Raw genomic sequence first — 17,685 nt, 5'->3', positions numbered from 1 at the left:
TTCCCACCGTGATGCCCCAAAGTAGGCATTAGCATTCACCCCCATTTTATGGAGGGAGAAACTGAGACTCGGTCTGGAAGCCCATGGGGAGTGGCTGCAGCACACAACCCCAGGATCTGCTCTCCCAGCCACGACATTAACATTGTTACCTGTCATGGTCCACCTCTAAATACAATCAGTTGTGGGTTGAGCATCTCCTAGGTGCTGGCCGTTAGTTCTAAATGCTTTCATGTTCCGGATCTCACGTAAGGATGGTGGCACCCTGGTGAGGACAGTGCTCTAATCATCCCCTTTTGCAGAGGAGAAAGCTGGGCTTCAGAAATTGGCTGCTGGACCATCCTTTGTCCACTGGAGTAGCTGACAGTCTTCTTTTTCCATGTAGCTTCCCTGATGAGGGGAAGGCTCGCAGGATCCTCTTCATAGATGTTAAATGTTGTCCCCCTGACTAAAGCAAGAGCAAAACATATCCATCACCACCAGGTTGATTCCACTTCAGAGAGAGACCCTATAGGACAGAGTGGAACTTCCCCATAGGGCTTCTAAGATGGTGTGTTTTCCTCCCATGGAGTGGCTGGTGGGTCTGAACCATCAACCTTTAAGATGACTTATCAATTGCTTTAGCTACTAGCCACCAGGAACTCTAACTTGATTATGAATTCCCTGCTGTGTGGAGTTGATTTCAACTTGACAGAGTATGTAAGACACCTATAAGCCTTTACAGGGACAGATAGCCTGTCTTTCTCCCAATGAGTGTCTGGTTAATTTGAACCGCTGACTTTGCGGTTCGCAGCCCAGCACTTCACCCACTGCGCCATCGAAGCTCCTTAACTGGACTACCCAAATAGGCCAACCTCACTTGAATCGGCCCTGGATCAGCTAAATCTTGGTGGGGACAGACGGCCTCATCTTTCTCTCTCAGAGAAGCTGGGCAAGTAGTCCAGCGTGGAACCGATGATACCCCCAGGGCCCCCTTGTGTGGAGCCTCATGTCAGCAAACCTGTTTCTACTTCATGTAAATGCTTAACCTTCCCATGAGCCCAAAACGAATTTAATCAGTAGATTCTCCCAGGAATGGAGACGTAAGCTAGGCGTTCAAGACCTGGTTCAGCAATCCCCATTAAGCTCATCCATATTTGTTAAGAACTGGTTTGGGGTTTTATTTTCTCATTGACAATATTAAATGTGTGTATGGGCTCGTGTGTTCATGTGCACACTTAGGATTGCCAAATTTTCATTTTTAACAATACATTAAAAAATTTTAAATATATTAAATATTAACTAGCAATATTTCTTTCTCAACTGGGTTTACAGTCAGCAGGTCGATGTGGCTAAATTTTCATCCTCGCATGGTAAGCACCAACAGCCCTGGTGGAGTCGTGGTGATGCATTAGGCTGCTAACTCCAAGATCATCAGTTCAAAGCCACCTCCTGCTCCTTAGGAGAAAAGACATGCTTTCTACTCCTCTTCAGAGTTACCATCTTAGAAACTATCGGGCCGGTCCGCCGTGTCCTGTAGGGCCACTGTGTGTCAGTATTGGCTCCATGGCAGTGAGCTTTGTGGTAATAGCTCAAGGCCTTTCAGTGCTGGCTGTGCAGAGGTGTGTGAGGCTGAGTGGAGGGGAGGCCTGTGTGACTGCAATGCGGTCCTCTCACAGTAGGTCTTGAAATGCAGCACTCATGTCAGTGACTCTGAAATGAATGGGCTTCCGTGGGAAGTCTCGAAACCAGCTGTCAGGCTGCCTGTGTGGTCACTCGAGAAGAGTGTGGTGCTGAGTACTAGGACCTCAAGTATGGACAAAGCGGGGATTTTTGCCTGTTTTCAGTAATCGCCCCTCAAAGGCTTGGATGTACTGCTATGTATGCAAGCGTGGGCATGGGGAGCGACCACCTGACTGTTGTGGGGGTGCCTCCACACCCCTTTCTCTCGACAGGATCTGCACAACTTGGATCTGATGATCGGGGTTGCTTCGGCGGGCATCGCCGTGTACCGAAAATACATTTGCACGAGTTTCTACCCCTGGTAGGTGCGAACTAGCTCAAATGACTTTCTGAACCCTGCTTTAAAAGTATGCCCACCAAAAGTAATGTTTTGTTTTGGCTTGGTTTTTGCTTAAAGAAGTTGGGAGGGATTTTCCTCAAGGTTTTCTTCAGCATCCTCTACCCAAGAGCCATGTACAGTTCAAGGTGCTCGGTCGAGACGCGGTGGGTAGACTGGCACACGCACTTTTACCCTCTTGGAATTGCAGACTTTTCCCGGGCAGTGCCCAGGACAGAAATCAGAGAAGAGCTTCCTCCGCGCAGGGCCAGCATGGTCATTCCTGCGCCTCAGTCCTTCTTTGAACTTTTACCACGTCCGGCGCTGGGCGAACCTCACTCCCTCACCAACTGCCATCGAGTTGCTTGCGGCTCACAGGGAGCCTGTCGGAAAGAGTGGAACTGCCGCTGTGGGTTTCTGAGGCTGTAACTTTATGGGAGCAGAAAGCCTCCTCTTTCTCCCACAGAACGGCTGGTGGTTTAGAACTTCAGACCTAGAGGTTAACAGTCCAATATGTGAACTACCAGAGCGCTTTGTGCTAAACTCTAAGATGCCCCGAATGACACGTGCAGCAGGGTTTGCCCTGTAAGCTCCCGCGTCTGTGCCCTCGCAGTGACAGAAACAGCCCTGGTGTCACAGTAGGTTCAGCTCGGGCCTCCTAACCGCCGGCCTCCCTAAAGGAGAAAGTTGAGGCAGTCTGCTTCCAGTAACAAGTGATAGCCTTGGAAACCTTCTGGAGCAGATTCCCTCTGTCCGATGGGGTCACTAGACTCAGCACAGATTCAAGGGCAGTGGGCTTCTTTTTTAAAAGGCACGGCCATCAGGTGTGACTCAGTGAGTGGAGATAGCTCTTTAAGAGAGAAATTAGGGTTCAGTGTGCTAAGTGGTGGGGCCCTTGCTTCTGGGGGAGTCAGCGTGGGAGAAGCCCCATCCTTATGACTGACAGTGTGGTGGCTCACAACATGAGAGAGGGGCGGACTTGCCAGGCGAGCTGAGGCCAGCAGACAGCGCCATGATAGACACAGAGGCAAAGTGCGGAGTAGAAAGGGCCTGGGCTTTGGGTGAAATAGGGGCCGTAAGGATGGAATCGAGGGAAGTGGCATAGGAATATTTGGAGCCAGGGTGAGCCCAGGGCCACCCAGTTTGGTCCTTGAATCTAAATTGGCGCCGTCGTCTCATTAGCATAGCCTCCACCACCTGGGACACAAGGACGTCCGCCCAGCCTTAGTTCAAACAACAGCAATGAAAAGGAACACCGCGTCTAGAAGTTCCGTGATATCAGAGGCAGTAACAACAGTTGTCATATCTGTTGACGCCTTGTTGCTTATAGTAAGGTGGCGCCTTACTGGGTACTCAAGGTGAAGTACTGACCTAAGCCTGGGACCTCACTGCCGCTGTGCTCATTTTCCCAGCCGTAGAAATGGAGGCCCAGAGAAACAACGTGCTCGAGGCCCCACCGCCAGCAAGGGGTCTGCTTGGAATTCAAACCCAGATAGGTCTGGGCCCAAAGGCTGTACTTTGGTTGTGCTTCGTGCTGTTAAAAATTCTCTTCGTGAGAAAATGATGAGTAGGAATATATTGCATCTTCAATTCACCCTCTAATGTAAATTTTTCAAAAGCAAAACAAAAATTATTAATAGCTTTGCTCAGTTTAACCACACAACACGTGTAACTGGTAAACGGTCTCCTCACCACCCTTCTTTTCCCTCTGTTAAAAAATGCTCAGCTGTGAGCCAGGCAGCTCTCTGGCCTGCGCAGGACAGCGATTGGGCTAAGCAGAGGACCCAGTGGGGATGGGCAGCGGACTCCTTTCCTCTCACCTGGCCTCACCTATGCCCAGGGCTCCCCCAGATGCAGCAGGCCTGGAGCCTCTGGGCCCAGCTCTCTAGCTAAGCCTCCTATGGCCCTCCAGACAGGGTTTAGACTATCAAGTTTCGGGAGGATCTGAGTCCCCTCAAGACCCTGCAGGAGCATGTGTATGGCCCTATATCTATGTACTCTGCTCATTCTATAAGACACCACTTAAAAGTAATTAGGATTAAGACCTAATCCATGACCTCACTAGCACGAATCAAGGAATCTCTGTTCCCGAACAGCTGCGCATATAGGTTCAGGGGTTGTGACTCAGTGCATTGTAGAAGTGGCACAATCAATCCAGTATGAGGGAGGTGGGAAGAGCCCCCACCCAGGCTTACACATAGACCCAAAGTCACCCTCGCCCTTCAAAATCAAGATGCTCCTGTGGGGCCTGGCCCCTGCCTCAAGTGCAGCGCACAGCCTAGCAAGGAGGCAGGTCGCTCCAGACAGTGACCCCAAGGCCGTCAGCATGGTGCAGAGAGCCGCATCCCAGAGAAGGGCAGCACCCAGGCAAGGCCCCAAGCCCACCAAGGTGGAGGTGAACTCTTACCGTACAGGAAGACCCATGGACTTGAGCCCCAGGGAGTAAATTCTAGACAGAATGAGCAGCTTATGTGGAGGTCCTGGGACAAGTGAAAACACAGGAGAGTGGGTGAAGAGGAGGGGCAGGGTGCGGTGAGGGAGATGCAGGCCAGAGTCCGGGGGCGGGACAGGGAGAGGTCACATAGGTCTCCAGGGCAGTGGGAAGATAAACTCAATCTCTGGGACTCTAATGGTCTAATGATGTAGTCGTGTCCCTAATTACCTATTTGGTGCCTGCACCTCCCTACGTCATGAGCTTCGAGATGGCAGTGACTGAAGTCCTGTTCCATCTGTGTCCGCAGGCACATTCCTCGTACATTCTCAACACTCGTGCATTTTTTCCCTTGATGAGTCGATGGTAGGGATTAGACGTCCAGGAACAACACAGGTCTTCCCTGCACTTTGTCAGCTCTGCTCAAGGGGAGAACACTGCTGCCTAGTACAGAAACGGGGATCGGCGTGAGAAAGAGGGAGCGCTGAGCTAGAACACCCTCAGCCCCAGGAGGTGCAGCAGGGCCCCCCAGTGTGAAGAAAGCTAGCAGGGCCAGAGGTCCACAGATTCCCACCCATCCTACAAGGCAAGGGTGAGAACTCAAGAGCGACAGTGTTTCTTGGTTTCTTTTGCAGACAGGAGTCCCTGACAGGGAGACTGGTGTGGAGGCAATGCCTGACCCTGTCTAATTGTCCCAAGGTGGAGGAGAAGCAAAATCATAGCAACGGCCACCCCATGCCAACTCCCCAGGCGGCAGACTTTAGACTTGCCTCCACCCTTCAACCGGTTTACCAATTCTGACGTCCAGAGCACACTCCTCTTCTCTGCTGGGTTCACTGAGGTGTTGCAGTCATCACGCAGAATTGCAGAGAATACTCAGGCTTAGAGGGAAGTAACTGGTTACAATTCAGGATCAGGAAGGCTCAAGGTACAGTTCTTCAGTCAAGACAGCCTCTTCCCAGCCGTGTTCACAGGCACAGCTGGGTCCTGGACCTCATGACCTGCTTGGACAAATGTTACAAAGTTCTTTTAAATCTGCCGCTATATCCCAGAAGGGCACCCCACTCTGCCTAAGCCTCAGCCCCAAGGTGCTTAGCGGTAGCCTTGTGAGTTCGCAAACCTAGCTCCCCCGACAAAAGCCCATGCAGGCATCCACTGTGAAAGCAGGCCTGGGGCCACTGCTGGGTCGCCTAGCTCTGCTGTCCTCTCCCTCCACTTCTCATGTCTTGGCCCCTGCGGGTTGATGTGTCCTGGATGAAGGAAGAGGTTCAGAGCAGAGATCCTGGGTCTTCAAGACATGTCCAGCTCCTGGTTCTTCTTCCTTGTTTCTGAGATGGCTCATTTTAAACCTACGGGGGTGGCAAAACCAATCTTGGTTTCATATACCTTATTTATATGCTCCCACGCCAAGACTGCCGGGTACTTATTAGCCGGCTATCCAGTCACCTTGGTGGGCCACAAGCACCACATTGGCATAGCCATTTGGTGGGAATGGCAGACTATCGCTCCGAGGGCTAATCAGGTAATCCACTGAACCACAGGGACACCCCGACCTTCTCCCACAGTCAGTTTATGCCCACAGACCCCTTAACAGTCGCCCCAACAAGAACGGCCTGGCATATTCTTTATCTCCAGGCAGGGCAGAGAGGAAGAAGGGTCCCTACGGACCACACACTCACTCTGCCCTCAAAAGTGTAACTTCCCCTCTCCCGGAAGGGAAACGAAAAAGAGCAAGTCCCTCGACAAGACAGGTTAACACACTGGCTGCAGCAGTGGGCACAGACTTCACTTTGAGGCTGGCACCAGACCGGGCCCTGTTCCATCCGTATTCTCACGCAGGGCTGCTGTGAGTCAGAACCAACTCTCCATCAATCACCCATAGAATTCACTTGTCCAACAGGATGGCTGCCAGCGCATTTGTCAATCTAGACATCTTGGTAACTGCAGCTCCTCATCCAGTACCCAGTGTTCCTCTATTTCATCAGAAGTACAGGCTCTGGCTGTAGACGTGTGTCTTTCTTGTTAGATCAGTCCACAAGTTAGCCCTGTCACTGGTTTCAGCTGAGGAACTGAACCTGGAGGACCTACCGTCTACCGGGAACGCTCCATCCTCACCCCCCTGAGCCTTCTCTAGACAGAGTATGAGACTGGCAGTGATCACTCCGCTGTCCTGATGGTGCTATGACACTTATATGGCCACCATACAGGGCCAGAGCGTCACACCGTCTTAGTTAAATGGTCTTGGGCACTTAGTGGCTGTCTCTGAGTCTCAAAGTCCTTGTCTGAGAGCTGGCTATCATGGTGCTTTTCGGGATTGCTGCAAGGCTTCACAGGGGTGCTTGTAAAACTGGCAGTCGGGAGCCTGGCATATAAAAGATGTCCAGGACCGGGTAGCGGTCCAATTATTAACACAGCTGGGAAGTGACAGGGCCAGGATGGGAGCCCGGGGCTGTCAGCTGCAATGGCTGTCCTCAGCCACCTGCCCAGGTCCACACCAGCCCACACAGCATGCCAGCAACCCAGAAGCAGCTGACAGCAAGTGGAGGGTGGAGCTCCTGAGACGCTAGCTTCGAGTCCGCTGGCACCTAGCGGCAGCGAGCTTTATTGTGCTACTTGCTGTTGGGCTGAGGTGGTGAGGCCGCAATCATTCCGACATCCAAGGCTGGCAGCCCTGCCACCAGGACTGGACCCGAGGGTGCCGGTTGAGAAGCCACAGCTCCACCCTGGCTGGCCACTGATACGTTTTCTGCCTTTTGCCTTTTTACAGGGTGAACATTCTGAAGATTTCTTTCAAGAGGAAAAAGTTCTTTATACATCAGCGGCAAAAACAGGTGAGTGACAGCTGCTCCTCCTTTGTCCCTTGTGTTTTTGAGTCACTTTCTCTCCTCGTTCTTTAAAGGAACCTGGTGCCTAACTGCAAGGTCAGCAGCCGGACAAGGCTTTCTGCTCACTTAAGGACTTACAGCCTCAGAAACCCATAGGGCGGTCCTACCTGTCCTGACAGGTCCAAATTCTGTCTAGCCAGATCAGGAAATGCATCACCTAGAGAGCGCCAGGCACCAAAGTCCAGCTCTTTCTGCCGTAGCGTGCTCACTCTTCCCTGGCTTTGCGTCAGCTCCGACCCGTGGTGACCCCTGTGAATCAGGGCAGAACTGTGTCTGGTGGGCTTTTCAGCTGGGCTTCTTGCCTGATGTCCCCCGACTTCGAAGGATTATCTGATCCCTGCTGTCTGTAAACGAGCCCTGTGGTGTGGTGGAGTCGTCAGCAGTTCAAACCCACCAGCCACACCTGGGGAGAAAGATGAGGCTTTCTGCTCTCATGAAAATTTACAGCCATGGGAATCCCGTTCTGTTCTGTCGCTATGAGTCAGAATCAGCTTGGTGGCTGTGGATTTTTATTTGAGTTGACTGATGAGAAAAAGCTAAGTTCTTCAAGAGAGAGCTAAAACTTAAAAAAAAAGAAAAAGGATAGGCCTTTATCTGATGTTTTCAGATATAACCAACTTAGGAATTTAAGCAGACTTGAAATAAACTGGTTCACGAAGGACCACTGATGACATTAAAGAATTGATGTTGGCCATGTATCATCATGCCCATGCTGTGTGGGCTTCGAGGAGCCCTGGTGATGCAGTGGGTTAGCTGCAACCCAGAAGGTTGGTTGGTTGAGCCCACCCATTGTCTCCACGGGAAAAAGGGCCAGTGTCTCCTTCGGTGAAGGTTGTAACCAAGAGAACCCCATGGGGAAGTTCTGCTCCACCCCCTGGGGTGGCTAGGCGTGGGAATGTCGCCCAACAGCAGCCATGATGAACAGATGCCATGCTTGGCTTTGCTTAGAAAGTCAGTTTGGAGTCCACCGTCTTTGGGAGCCAGGGCCTTGTCTGCTGCATCTTCCCTCCATCCCCAGTGAGGGCACAAAGACTGGCAGGCAGGCAAGGCCTCGCCCCATACCCTCACAGATGATGTCGCGGTTGTGTTTCTCTCCCCAGATGGAATCCAGGGAGCACATCGTGTCCTTCAACATGTTAAATTACCGGTCTTGCAAAAACCTATGGAAATCCTGCGTGGAGCACCACACGTTCTTTCAGGCCAAGAAGCTACTACCTCAGGAAAAGAATATTCTGTCTCAGTACTGGACGCTGGGCTCTAGGAACTCCAAAAAGTGAGTATGTCGGAGGCATTGGCATGGCCAGTCTGAAGGGGCAGAGGCCGGCAGCTGGCCCGGCCCTGGTCACTGTCCAGACAGCCTGTGGCGACAGCTCACTGTCATCACAGGCAGGGCAACTTGGGCTTTCTGCACTGTGCCGCTGGGCCAGCCCCTCCCTATGTGTTTTACAGAAAATTATGTACTCAGCCACACACAAAAATGAAGCAGGCCAGGAATGGAAATAAAGATCTTGGTAGTCTAACGTACGACCCTGCTGGTGCAGTAGTTTAGTGCTCGGCTGCTAACCAAAGTTTAACTTCTCACACCTATTCAGTGGGCTTCGCCGGTGAAAACGTGACCATATGTCTCCATCGAAGCTGCAGCCAAGAACACCCAATGGGGCAATCCCCTCCGGTCACCTGGGGTGGCCATGACGCAAAATCAACCCAGTGACAGCTAACCACAGAGTCAGACGGCATTGGGGACAAACTCTCTTATCATCATGATGAAATAATTAGTGTGGGAGCCAGAGTGGCTGGTTTGAGCGTTTGCTTTGTGCCAGTCACATTCCTTATGTGATATTTCACTCATACAGTGATCCCGCAGAGATGGCATTCAAAGTAGGTAATGACCCGAACCGTGAGAGAAAGGGACAGAGAAGTGCTTGCATTTGATGGGAATGGAAATGTATTGAGGCTCTGCACCAGCTATGCGTGTGCTTTCTTTGTTGTTTTATTGACTGCAAGACAGCCTGCTAAGTTAGATAAGATGTAGCAGAAATTGTGTATCGAATTATTCTTCTAATGTCTAAATCATCCCTTACTTTTATTTTTTTTAATAAATGATTTTTGAAAAATGCAAGGGGAACTGTAGCGTGAACCCTTTGGCCATCCAGCTCGTTCCCCTTGCTCTGACCCTCTGCTCCCTGTGAGTGGTAGGTCGTCCCTGGGTGAGGCCATCGGTTTCTGCTGAACTGCTAATGCAAGGTGGGTGGGTGTGCCCCGGAGAAGAAAGCCGTGACAGTCTGTGTCGATAAACCACAGCCGAGCAAACCAACCGTATGAGGCATTCCTGCTCCGTGGTACGTGGGGCACCAGAAGTCAGAACCAATCCCGAAGCGTGTGGTGGTTTGGGGCTGGCTTCTGCGGTAGACCGGTCTCAGAGGACCCACTTGGTGATGCTGCCATGAGCATCCTCAGCATGAGGCGACAGTGTTTCGTCCTGCCAGTTAGTGCGCTGATCCCCCGGAGAGTGCGCTGTGCGATCCTGGGTGTCTTGCATTGTGTCTTTTTGTATGTTGGTTGGTTTGGGACCACAAGGCAACATGCCAACTGTTTTCCTAAGATCCTGAAACATAGTTTAAAAGGGAGGAAATCCAGAATGGAAAGCGTTAACCCTGATCTGGCTTCAAATGCCGTTCTCCGAGAGAAGGCTCATCCTCTGGGTTTTCTAGCTCACTAAGATTGGAGTTCTCTAATTAGAAGATTCCAGAATAACCCTCCAAGTAGTACATTCAAAGCATGTAGCCTGAATAGAAACTTCTCCAATATCCAAACATATTCTTGGCTCCTTTCTCAGAGTCATCATTGGTTTGTAGCATAGGTCTGTGACAATGTATACTGGCAGGCCCAGCACCTAGACAGACAGCTGATGTTTATCCACTCGTGCCAGAGGGAGCAAGGGAGATTTCCCCGAAGTTGCTTGAATTATTTTCTTATTATTCCAAATGTCTTCTAATGCAGCACGGTTTGACTGCTTGCACGAGTGAGGACAAAAAAGAGATGACACACATATCGTGAATAAAAGCCAGGACAGAGAGGCATCGCCGTTGGCCTGCTTCTCTTTCCTCCCCCCACCTTGGTTGGTGTCGCCCAGGGCTAACTGCACGCTGGCCCTGGAAGGCGCCCGTGTAGATGGGTTCACACGTGCCACAGGGCCTTTCTGGTGGAACACGTCAAGGTGCAGAAAGTGAACCTGCCCCTGGTCTTTCAGGTCCCTCAGCAACCAGTATTGCAAAAAGGTGATTGGCGGCATGGTGTGGAACCCAGCCACGTGGAGCTCGCTCTCGGTGGAGCATTTGGAAACCAAAAGCCTGCCTTCCCGGTCCCCGCCCATCACCCCCAACTGGTACGTCCCCCTCCTCCTGCCCCGCTCACTGGCCAGCACTGCCGCTCCTGAGGTTGGGAATGCCTGCAGGCGGTCCGCACGCTGCGCTTACCTTTGCACTGTGGGCTGCTGCAGACGGAGGTGTTTCCATTCCGTCCACCCAAGCCTTTTCTGAGGTGTCATGTTGGACTCGATTGGGAACTGCAGTGTGGGGAGAACTGCCCTCTCGGGGCAGCGAGCACAGGAGTTTTGGAAAGGCCCCAGAAGTCCTGTGATCAGGAAGCACATGGGCTGCATTTCGTTTTATTCTCCCATTGACATCAGACCGGGCGGTGGGGTGGGGGGGCGGCGGGGGAGCTTCGGGACAAACTCAAAACGGCATGATGAAGGCCCACGAAGAGGGCGTGGACGCTCAGCGGCAGTAGCAGATGGACACTGGGCGGCCACCTGCCGGCTCGCAGGGGAATGTGGCAGTTCGGCAGAGTAGGGAGGACACCGGACTGCAGCAGAAACACCAGATTCAGATTTGGGCTCTCGCGTGAACTCCCCAGTTTCTCTCCGACCACTCGGGTCTCAGCCTCCCGCCTGTCAAAGGATGATAGAAATGACATAGGAATGTGCTAGGGTTTTCGTAAGCTGTGAGAAAGCTTCAGGTGGAAGAACTTCAAGTCGTTCTTTGACTATCCTACTCCCCATCGGCATGAGCCCTTTTTCCTGAGTGCCTCTGGGCAAGGCCAGGCCTCAGGAGACGGGGAAGTCATGCAGGAAACCTGGTCCCAGCTCCACGCACGCTGCAGGAAGAGCGGGGCATTTGGGTTGTCATGCTGTAGAAAGGCTGGGCCTGCAGGTCCCCAGGCAGCAGCTCCCTGGGACAAAGGGACACTGAGAACAGGAGAAGAGAGGAGACAGGAGCTCCGGACAGCGGTGCCCTGCTGGGGAAGATGGTGGTATTTATAGTGCTGAAACATCACAAGGCTGAATTGGCATGTGTCTTGGTTCCCAAGATTTAGACACCTTATCCTGAAGAGGTGACGTCATACTCTCAGACAGCAGCTTTGATCTTCTGGAAGTATCTTACACAGCTATGCCAGGAGCCCAAAGCGTAAGCCCCAGGACAGGAACCAGGAGGGCGGCGGCTGAGCTGGTGCCACGCTCTCAGCCTGGCGTGTGGCACTAATCATAGCCCCCCCCCCCCCCGGAGAACCAGCAGAGCCTCTCTTCGGCTGCTTTAGGCCCGGCGGGATTGATTGCCTGAGCCCAGGGGGAGTGATCGCAATTACTCAGGCCCAGAAGACAGATAACAAACAAGGGAAGCTAGAAACGGACAGGGGAAGGAGAATGTGGAGGAGCCGGCCCAAGTACTGCCCCAGGTGACCCCAGAGTCTTGCTTAATTTTCAGGAGCAGGTAGGGACAGCTGAGGCCCAGAGGAGGGACATGCTGTGTCTGAGGTCACGTGGCTACTGCTGCCATTGGCTTGTTCAAACCCAGCAGTCCATCCAAGGGAGGAAGATTTCCGGCCTTGGAAACCCTTTGGGGCAGCTCTCCTCTGTGCTTGGAGAGGGGTGGGGAGGGGGCTAGGAATCAGTATCACTTTGATTAAAGAGGGTCGTTTTGAAACACACAAACATTTTCTCTTGAGGTAGGGGAGATGAGCATGAAGAAAGAGCGGTGGTTGAAACACAGATGGGGTTTTGCCAGTGGCACCTGAGCCCTGTGTTTACACAGCGAGTGACTCAGAAGCACTGTCTGATCAGCAGTCAACAGGGTCCATCTGAGTCTTGAGAGCATGAGTCTTCCTGGAAGAACTCACTCCAGACGCACACGCTTCCACTTCCCCGAGGGCGCACACCCGTCCGCCCGGCCTGCCTGTCTCGCTGACACTGCCGTTCAGGGGAGGGGCCACCTCACCTGGCTGATGCATCGCCTTTCCTGAGCTCTGCTCCACATGACCAGGGCTTCACCAGCTTCTGACAGTGGCAGTCAGAGGTCAGCTCATTCTCAGGACATTGAAGTTGCACAGTTAGATGACTGATGTCTTCCCCCAAAGCCAAACCCACTACTTGAGTCAATGCTGACTCATAGCGACCCCTCTGTGGGTTTTCCAAGACCGGAACTGTTCACGGGAGTAGAAAGCCCAGCCTTTCTCCTGCGGAGTGGCTGGTGGTTTCGAACTGCCCGCAGTTGGGCAGATCGCAGCCCAACGCGTAACCACGACGCCCCCAGCAGATGTCTGAAGACATTTTACAGTTTCCATTCCACCTCCACCCCCACCCCCAGGCGAAGTCCCCGGCTCCGGCACGAGATTCGAAAGCCACGCCACTCTTCGGCAGACAACCTCGCCAACGAGATGACGTACATTACGGAGACAGAAGACGTCTTCTACACATACAAGGGCTCCCTGTCCCCGAAGGACAGCGACTCCGAGGTCTCTCAGAACCGAAGCCCACACCGAGAGTAAGGAGCTTGTGCAGTTGTCTGTCCTTGTGTCTGCTGCTTCAGCTCTGGGGGACTTTTGCAGACCCAGGTTCTGTTGAAGAGGCATCCAGGGCCCAGGCTTGCCTCTGGCTGGCCCCGTAGCTCTGCCAGGGTCAGCGCCCAGCCGGGCCCCACGTCCCTCCTGGAGAGAGCCCGTGCGCCGGTGTCCAGCGCGTGTACTTTTGTTTTTGTCCATAGACAAGAGCAGCTTCTTGCTACTCTCTCGGCGGCTCGGCTCTTCAGTCCGGGTCTCGTATCCGAGCGCGCTAGACTCGAGGGCCATGCTGCCTGTGTTGTTTCTCCCGGGTCTCAGGCATTCCAGATCTCGGCCCATCTCACCTCTGTCTCCTCAGCAAAGCCTCTCGGAATCAGTGCACCCACGTGGCTTTTTCTTTCTTTCTTCTTTTATTTTTTAAGTGGGAAGGCATTTCTTTTGCCAAGGACAGTGTGCATCCCATTCTTTAATGTCCTCCTCTTCCCGTATGACTCATGGCTCTTCTCAAGGCCGGGGGAACCTGTCTCTGTGACATGAGTGTTTTTGCTCTTCTCCTGCGGTAAGACGTATCTCATCTGCTGCTACTTTCTTTGGCCAGCATCACCAGGGGACCCGGAACTGCATGTCACACTCTCTGCGTCGGCTTCTCGTAGCCCTGCTCCTGACAGTCGCATCTCGTCTCTTTGTTTGCCTTTATTTTTCCTTATGGTTCACCAAATTCAGTTCTCCCCTACCTCAGAGCCCTTGAGTACCTTTTAGGGTGAGGTATCTCGAATTTCATCCAGAGCAGACAAGGTAGATCTCGTGAATATGTTGACAGTGTCAGCCAAAACGTGTTTTTAAGGAAGGTTGCCTCTAGTAGAGCTCCTTGTGTACCCAGTCTGTCAAGCCTCACACCTGGCCTCACACCTCGACGCATAATGCCTCCTAAGAGCAGAGGGCTAGTAAGAAGGGTGGCACGGTATTGCACCTGTCAGCGTCCGTCACTCCAGCTCCTGGGCGCAAAGCATTACATGCAGCTGCTCATCCCGGTGGCATTTACAGGTGAACTGCAAAGCTCCCTTCCCTTGGGCTGTGAGCTTCCTAGCCCCACTGTGTCCCCGGCCACCGCAACTGTGGCTTCCCGTGCCTCTGTGTTCTGAACGCCCCTGCTTCCACAGAGCAAGCGTTGAGACTAAAGCCGCTGTGTGTCTACAATGACAGCTCTGTCCAGCGGGGGCCGAAAGACCTCCCTCGCCCGTCTCCGATGACTGGCCTTCCCACTCTGGTCAGCACACACAGAGCGCAGTGGTAGAGTCTCAGGGCCAGTCTCCTCTAGCCAGGCCTGGCGATTCAAACTTTGATTCATTAGAGCTAGATGTTAAAATTCTGTTTCTCAATGGTGCTGGCCTCTACCTGTGGCCCATGGCTCGCCCCGTTCACAAGCATGGAATCAGACATTGCCCTCGTTGCAGGAAGTTTCCTGGACCGCATGTGTCTGGACTCAGTGCCCGGGATGCCTGCAAGTGAAAGGACAGTTCTTAAAAGGAAACGGCGGGGGGCGGGGGAGCATAAGCTAGTTTGCAGTATGGGCAGTTCCAGCCCCCCACCTCACCCCACCCCACCCCCAGTCTGGGCTGGCTGGCTTCAGAGACTCCTAATGCCCAGTAGAGGATAGATGTGTCTTTCCAGTGATGCATGGACATCCAGGAGTCCCTTGAGGGGGAACGGGAGGGGGGCTGCAAGCAGTTAGGCTCCGAGCTGCCAGTCAAAGGCTTGGTGGCTGCAGTTCAGCCACCGAAAAGCCATGTAGGGTATACTTCTACACTGACTCGCGTGGGGTCACCATGGCGCAGTCAGTTGATGGCCACTGGTTTTATGGGCTTATTATAGGAGACCTGGTGGTGTGGTGGTGACACATTGGGCTGCTAAGCACAAGGTCACCAGTTCAAAACTACCATCCGCTCCGATAGAGACAGATGATGCTTTCTCCTCCTGTAAAGTATGATATTCTCAGAAAACCCCCAGGCGGTTCTACTCTGCCTGTAGGCGCGCCGGAAGTCAGAATAGACTCCTTACAGCGAGTCCGGAGTCAAGGAGAGCCCCCCTCTGTGCACCCAGCAGCACACCCTTTCTACCCACACTGCTGGCCCGAGAGGGAGCATTGAAGGGAGTTTGAAGCCCAAGCCTCGTTCAAGCCACTAGGTCAGCTGGGCACGCAGTACCTGAGCCGCCCTTAGAGTGGCGCTGTCACAGCGTGAGGCTCAGGCTCTTTTGGAAGAAAGGTTAGGATGGAGGGTCTGAGAAGCCTAGTTACTTGCCTGTCTCCTACCTCTGGGGAACTCCCCCACCCTATGCTCTGCAGCTGCAGCAGGGGCTGACGGTGTTCCCGGACTTCCGCGCCTGAGCTTCCAGCCACGTGAGACTGTTTACATTGAGACGGGGTAAAATTAGATCACATTGAAAATGGACTTCTTCCTCAGTTCTCTGTAAGGGAGGTCTGGCCCGGCCTGACCCACCCAGCCCCTCCGCAGCAGCAAACATTGATTTCCATTTGGAACGCCTCTATGAAACCTTGTCAGCTGTCTCTCCCTGGAGTGCATTAGACTCTGCAGCTGAAATAGTCCTTAATGGAGATCTCTAGGCAGGCCCTTCCTTGCTATGGTTTCGCCAGGTGCATTGACAATAGACATCTCACAGTGTGGCCCAGCCCAGCCGGGGGACCCACAGCTGTGCTTTGCAAGTGGGGCGCACCGCTAGGCGGCTGGCATCCTGACCACGCCAGCTGGTGAGGCCTCTTCCTGCCTGCAGAGAAGCCTCCTCCTGCTGGGCCTTCCTAGGCAGGCCAGCCGCTCCCTGAGAGCCTGGGTACCCGCCACTGCCCGAGGCAGGAAAGGAGGAAGCCTTGTCTGTGCTCGGCGGGGAAGCCTGTGCTGGGTACTCAAGCGCATATTTGCAAAATGTTTAAGAAATGTTTGCCCTGTTTTCTACAGCAGATTTGTGTGAAGAGGCAAAAAGAAGTCTCGTGTCAGAGAAATCAGATGCTTAATCTGGAGACGGCAAGGAGGGTCCCTTTTAGAAGCACGAAGTGTAATGTTCTGTACCCATCTCTGAAAGAAGAGAGGAAGGAGAGCACAGGCTGGCTCTCAACCAGAGTGGCATTCTGAATAGGCTCGCAGTGGATGAGTCACTCGCCGGCGCGGCTCATATTTATAGCAGCACAGACACGTTTATGATTATAGTTAGGAGGCCTTAGCAGCTTGCTTTGTGCCCAAAGTAGGCCGTATTCTTGGGTGACTTCCACAGCTCTGGCATCCACTTTGTTCCTTTGCTTCCTTCAGACCCAAGACCAAATCCTACGGACACATAAGCTTCCTCCTTGGCAAGGCAGCCCCCACCATCCCCAGCCTAGGGAAAGCTGGGGGGCGGGAGTGGGGGCAGGGAGCCCTTTTAAGAAACAATAAAAATAAATAACTTGCAGAGCCAAAACTAGAGGAAGCAAATCCGAGGACAGATAAGGATTGTATCTGGAAGTCGCTTTTTGTCACGGTGTTGGTGGGTCCCCTCCGGGGGTAGTGTTGGGGTTTCAGATCATCCCGCCTAACAGCTCCTTGGTTGCTAATTCGTTTGCCCCTTAATTCAGAGCCTGCCTTGTTCCGTGAGATTGGGAGCAGCTGTCACTCTTTATTTCAAAGCATCTGTCCCTCAGAGGGCGTCTGGGGAACCCCTTCTTCAACCATGATGATGGGGGGTTTCCTTGGCATCCCCCTTATGCAATTATTATGCTGATAACCCAGGGCCCAGGAACACTGCCGGCGACAAAGGGCTCCCTTCCAGTGTAGCAGCCGATTCTGTTGTATCGCTCTCGGCTGTCCAGTGTTCTTCCCTCGCTGTGCCAAAGTCTCCTTAGGATGCTGGGCCAGCGTGCGCATCACCCATCCAAAACTCCCGGCTGCTGCGAGACCTACAACCTGTTTGCAGCCCTACCTGCCAACCTGGTCGTGCTGAAACGACCCCAGTGCCTCAGCCATCCCCTTCTCTTCTCATACGTAGTCACCATTCTCTGACTGTGCTCCAGTGGCTTGCTGAGCTGACTGTGGGAGAGCACGCCTCCGCCATCTGGGTCTCTCCCGCCGAGGCCAGCAGCCAGGGGAATTGCAATAGGAGTTATATGTGTTGTGTCTTTTAAACCTGTCTATATTTCTACTTGGTTTGGGCCCACAGGCATGTGAGCACCGGACAGATACTTTTAAACCCAAACGCAACCCAAGCGTGACCCAGCATCCATGTCCCTTCTTCGTGTCCAGCCTCGGCTCCTCCTCCGTCTCGGGAAGTGGGACCATCATTTGAATGCTATCCAGCTTGCACCTGTTGGGACACGTCAGCCATCCTTGGCTGCGTCCACCTCAGCCATTCTTGACTGACCTCGCTCATCTCCCGTGTCATCTTGCTAATTCCCTCTCGAAAGCATCTCTTCCTTAGCTCTCAGGTTCACCACCTTTGTCTCTTGCCCGACCACT

The 17,685-nt window shown here is 53.0% G+C and overlaps 1 protein-coding gene across 1 annotated transcript in view; it reads left to right on the top strand.

Moving 5' to 3' along the window:
* The window catches only part of PTPN3 (protein tyrosine phosphatase non-receptor type 3), a 111,281-nt gene that overhangs the window by 61,606 nt on the left and 31,990 nt on the right, over positions 1-17,685 (top strand). The window contains exons 10-14 of the mRNA XM_075560290.1: positions 1,932-2,020; positions 7,234-7,297; positions 8,452-8,624; positions 10,602-10,736; positions 12,994-13,170. Of these exons, the coding sequence (XP_075416405.1) occupies positions 1,932-2,020; positions 7,234-7,297; positions 8,452-8,624; positions 10,602-10,736; positions 12,994-13,170 (638 nt within the window). The remainder of the gene's footprint in view (positions 1-1,931; positions 2,021-7,233; positions 7,298-8,451; positions 8,625-10,601; positions 10,737-12,993; positions 13,171-17,685) is intronic.

The sequence above is a fragment of the Tenrec ecaudatus genome, chromosome 10, assembly GCF_050624435.1.
Source record: "Tenrec ecaudatus isolate mTenEca1 chromosome 10, mTenEca1.hap1, whole genome shotgun sequence".
Taxonomy (NCBI): Eukaryota; Metazoa; Chordata; class Mammalia; order Afrosoricida; family Tenrecidae; genus Tenrec; species Tenrec ecaudatus.
The sequence above is the reverse complement of the archived record's forward strand: the minus strand, read 5'-3'. Positions and strand labels throughout refer to the sequence as shown.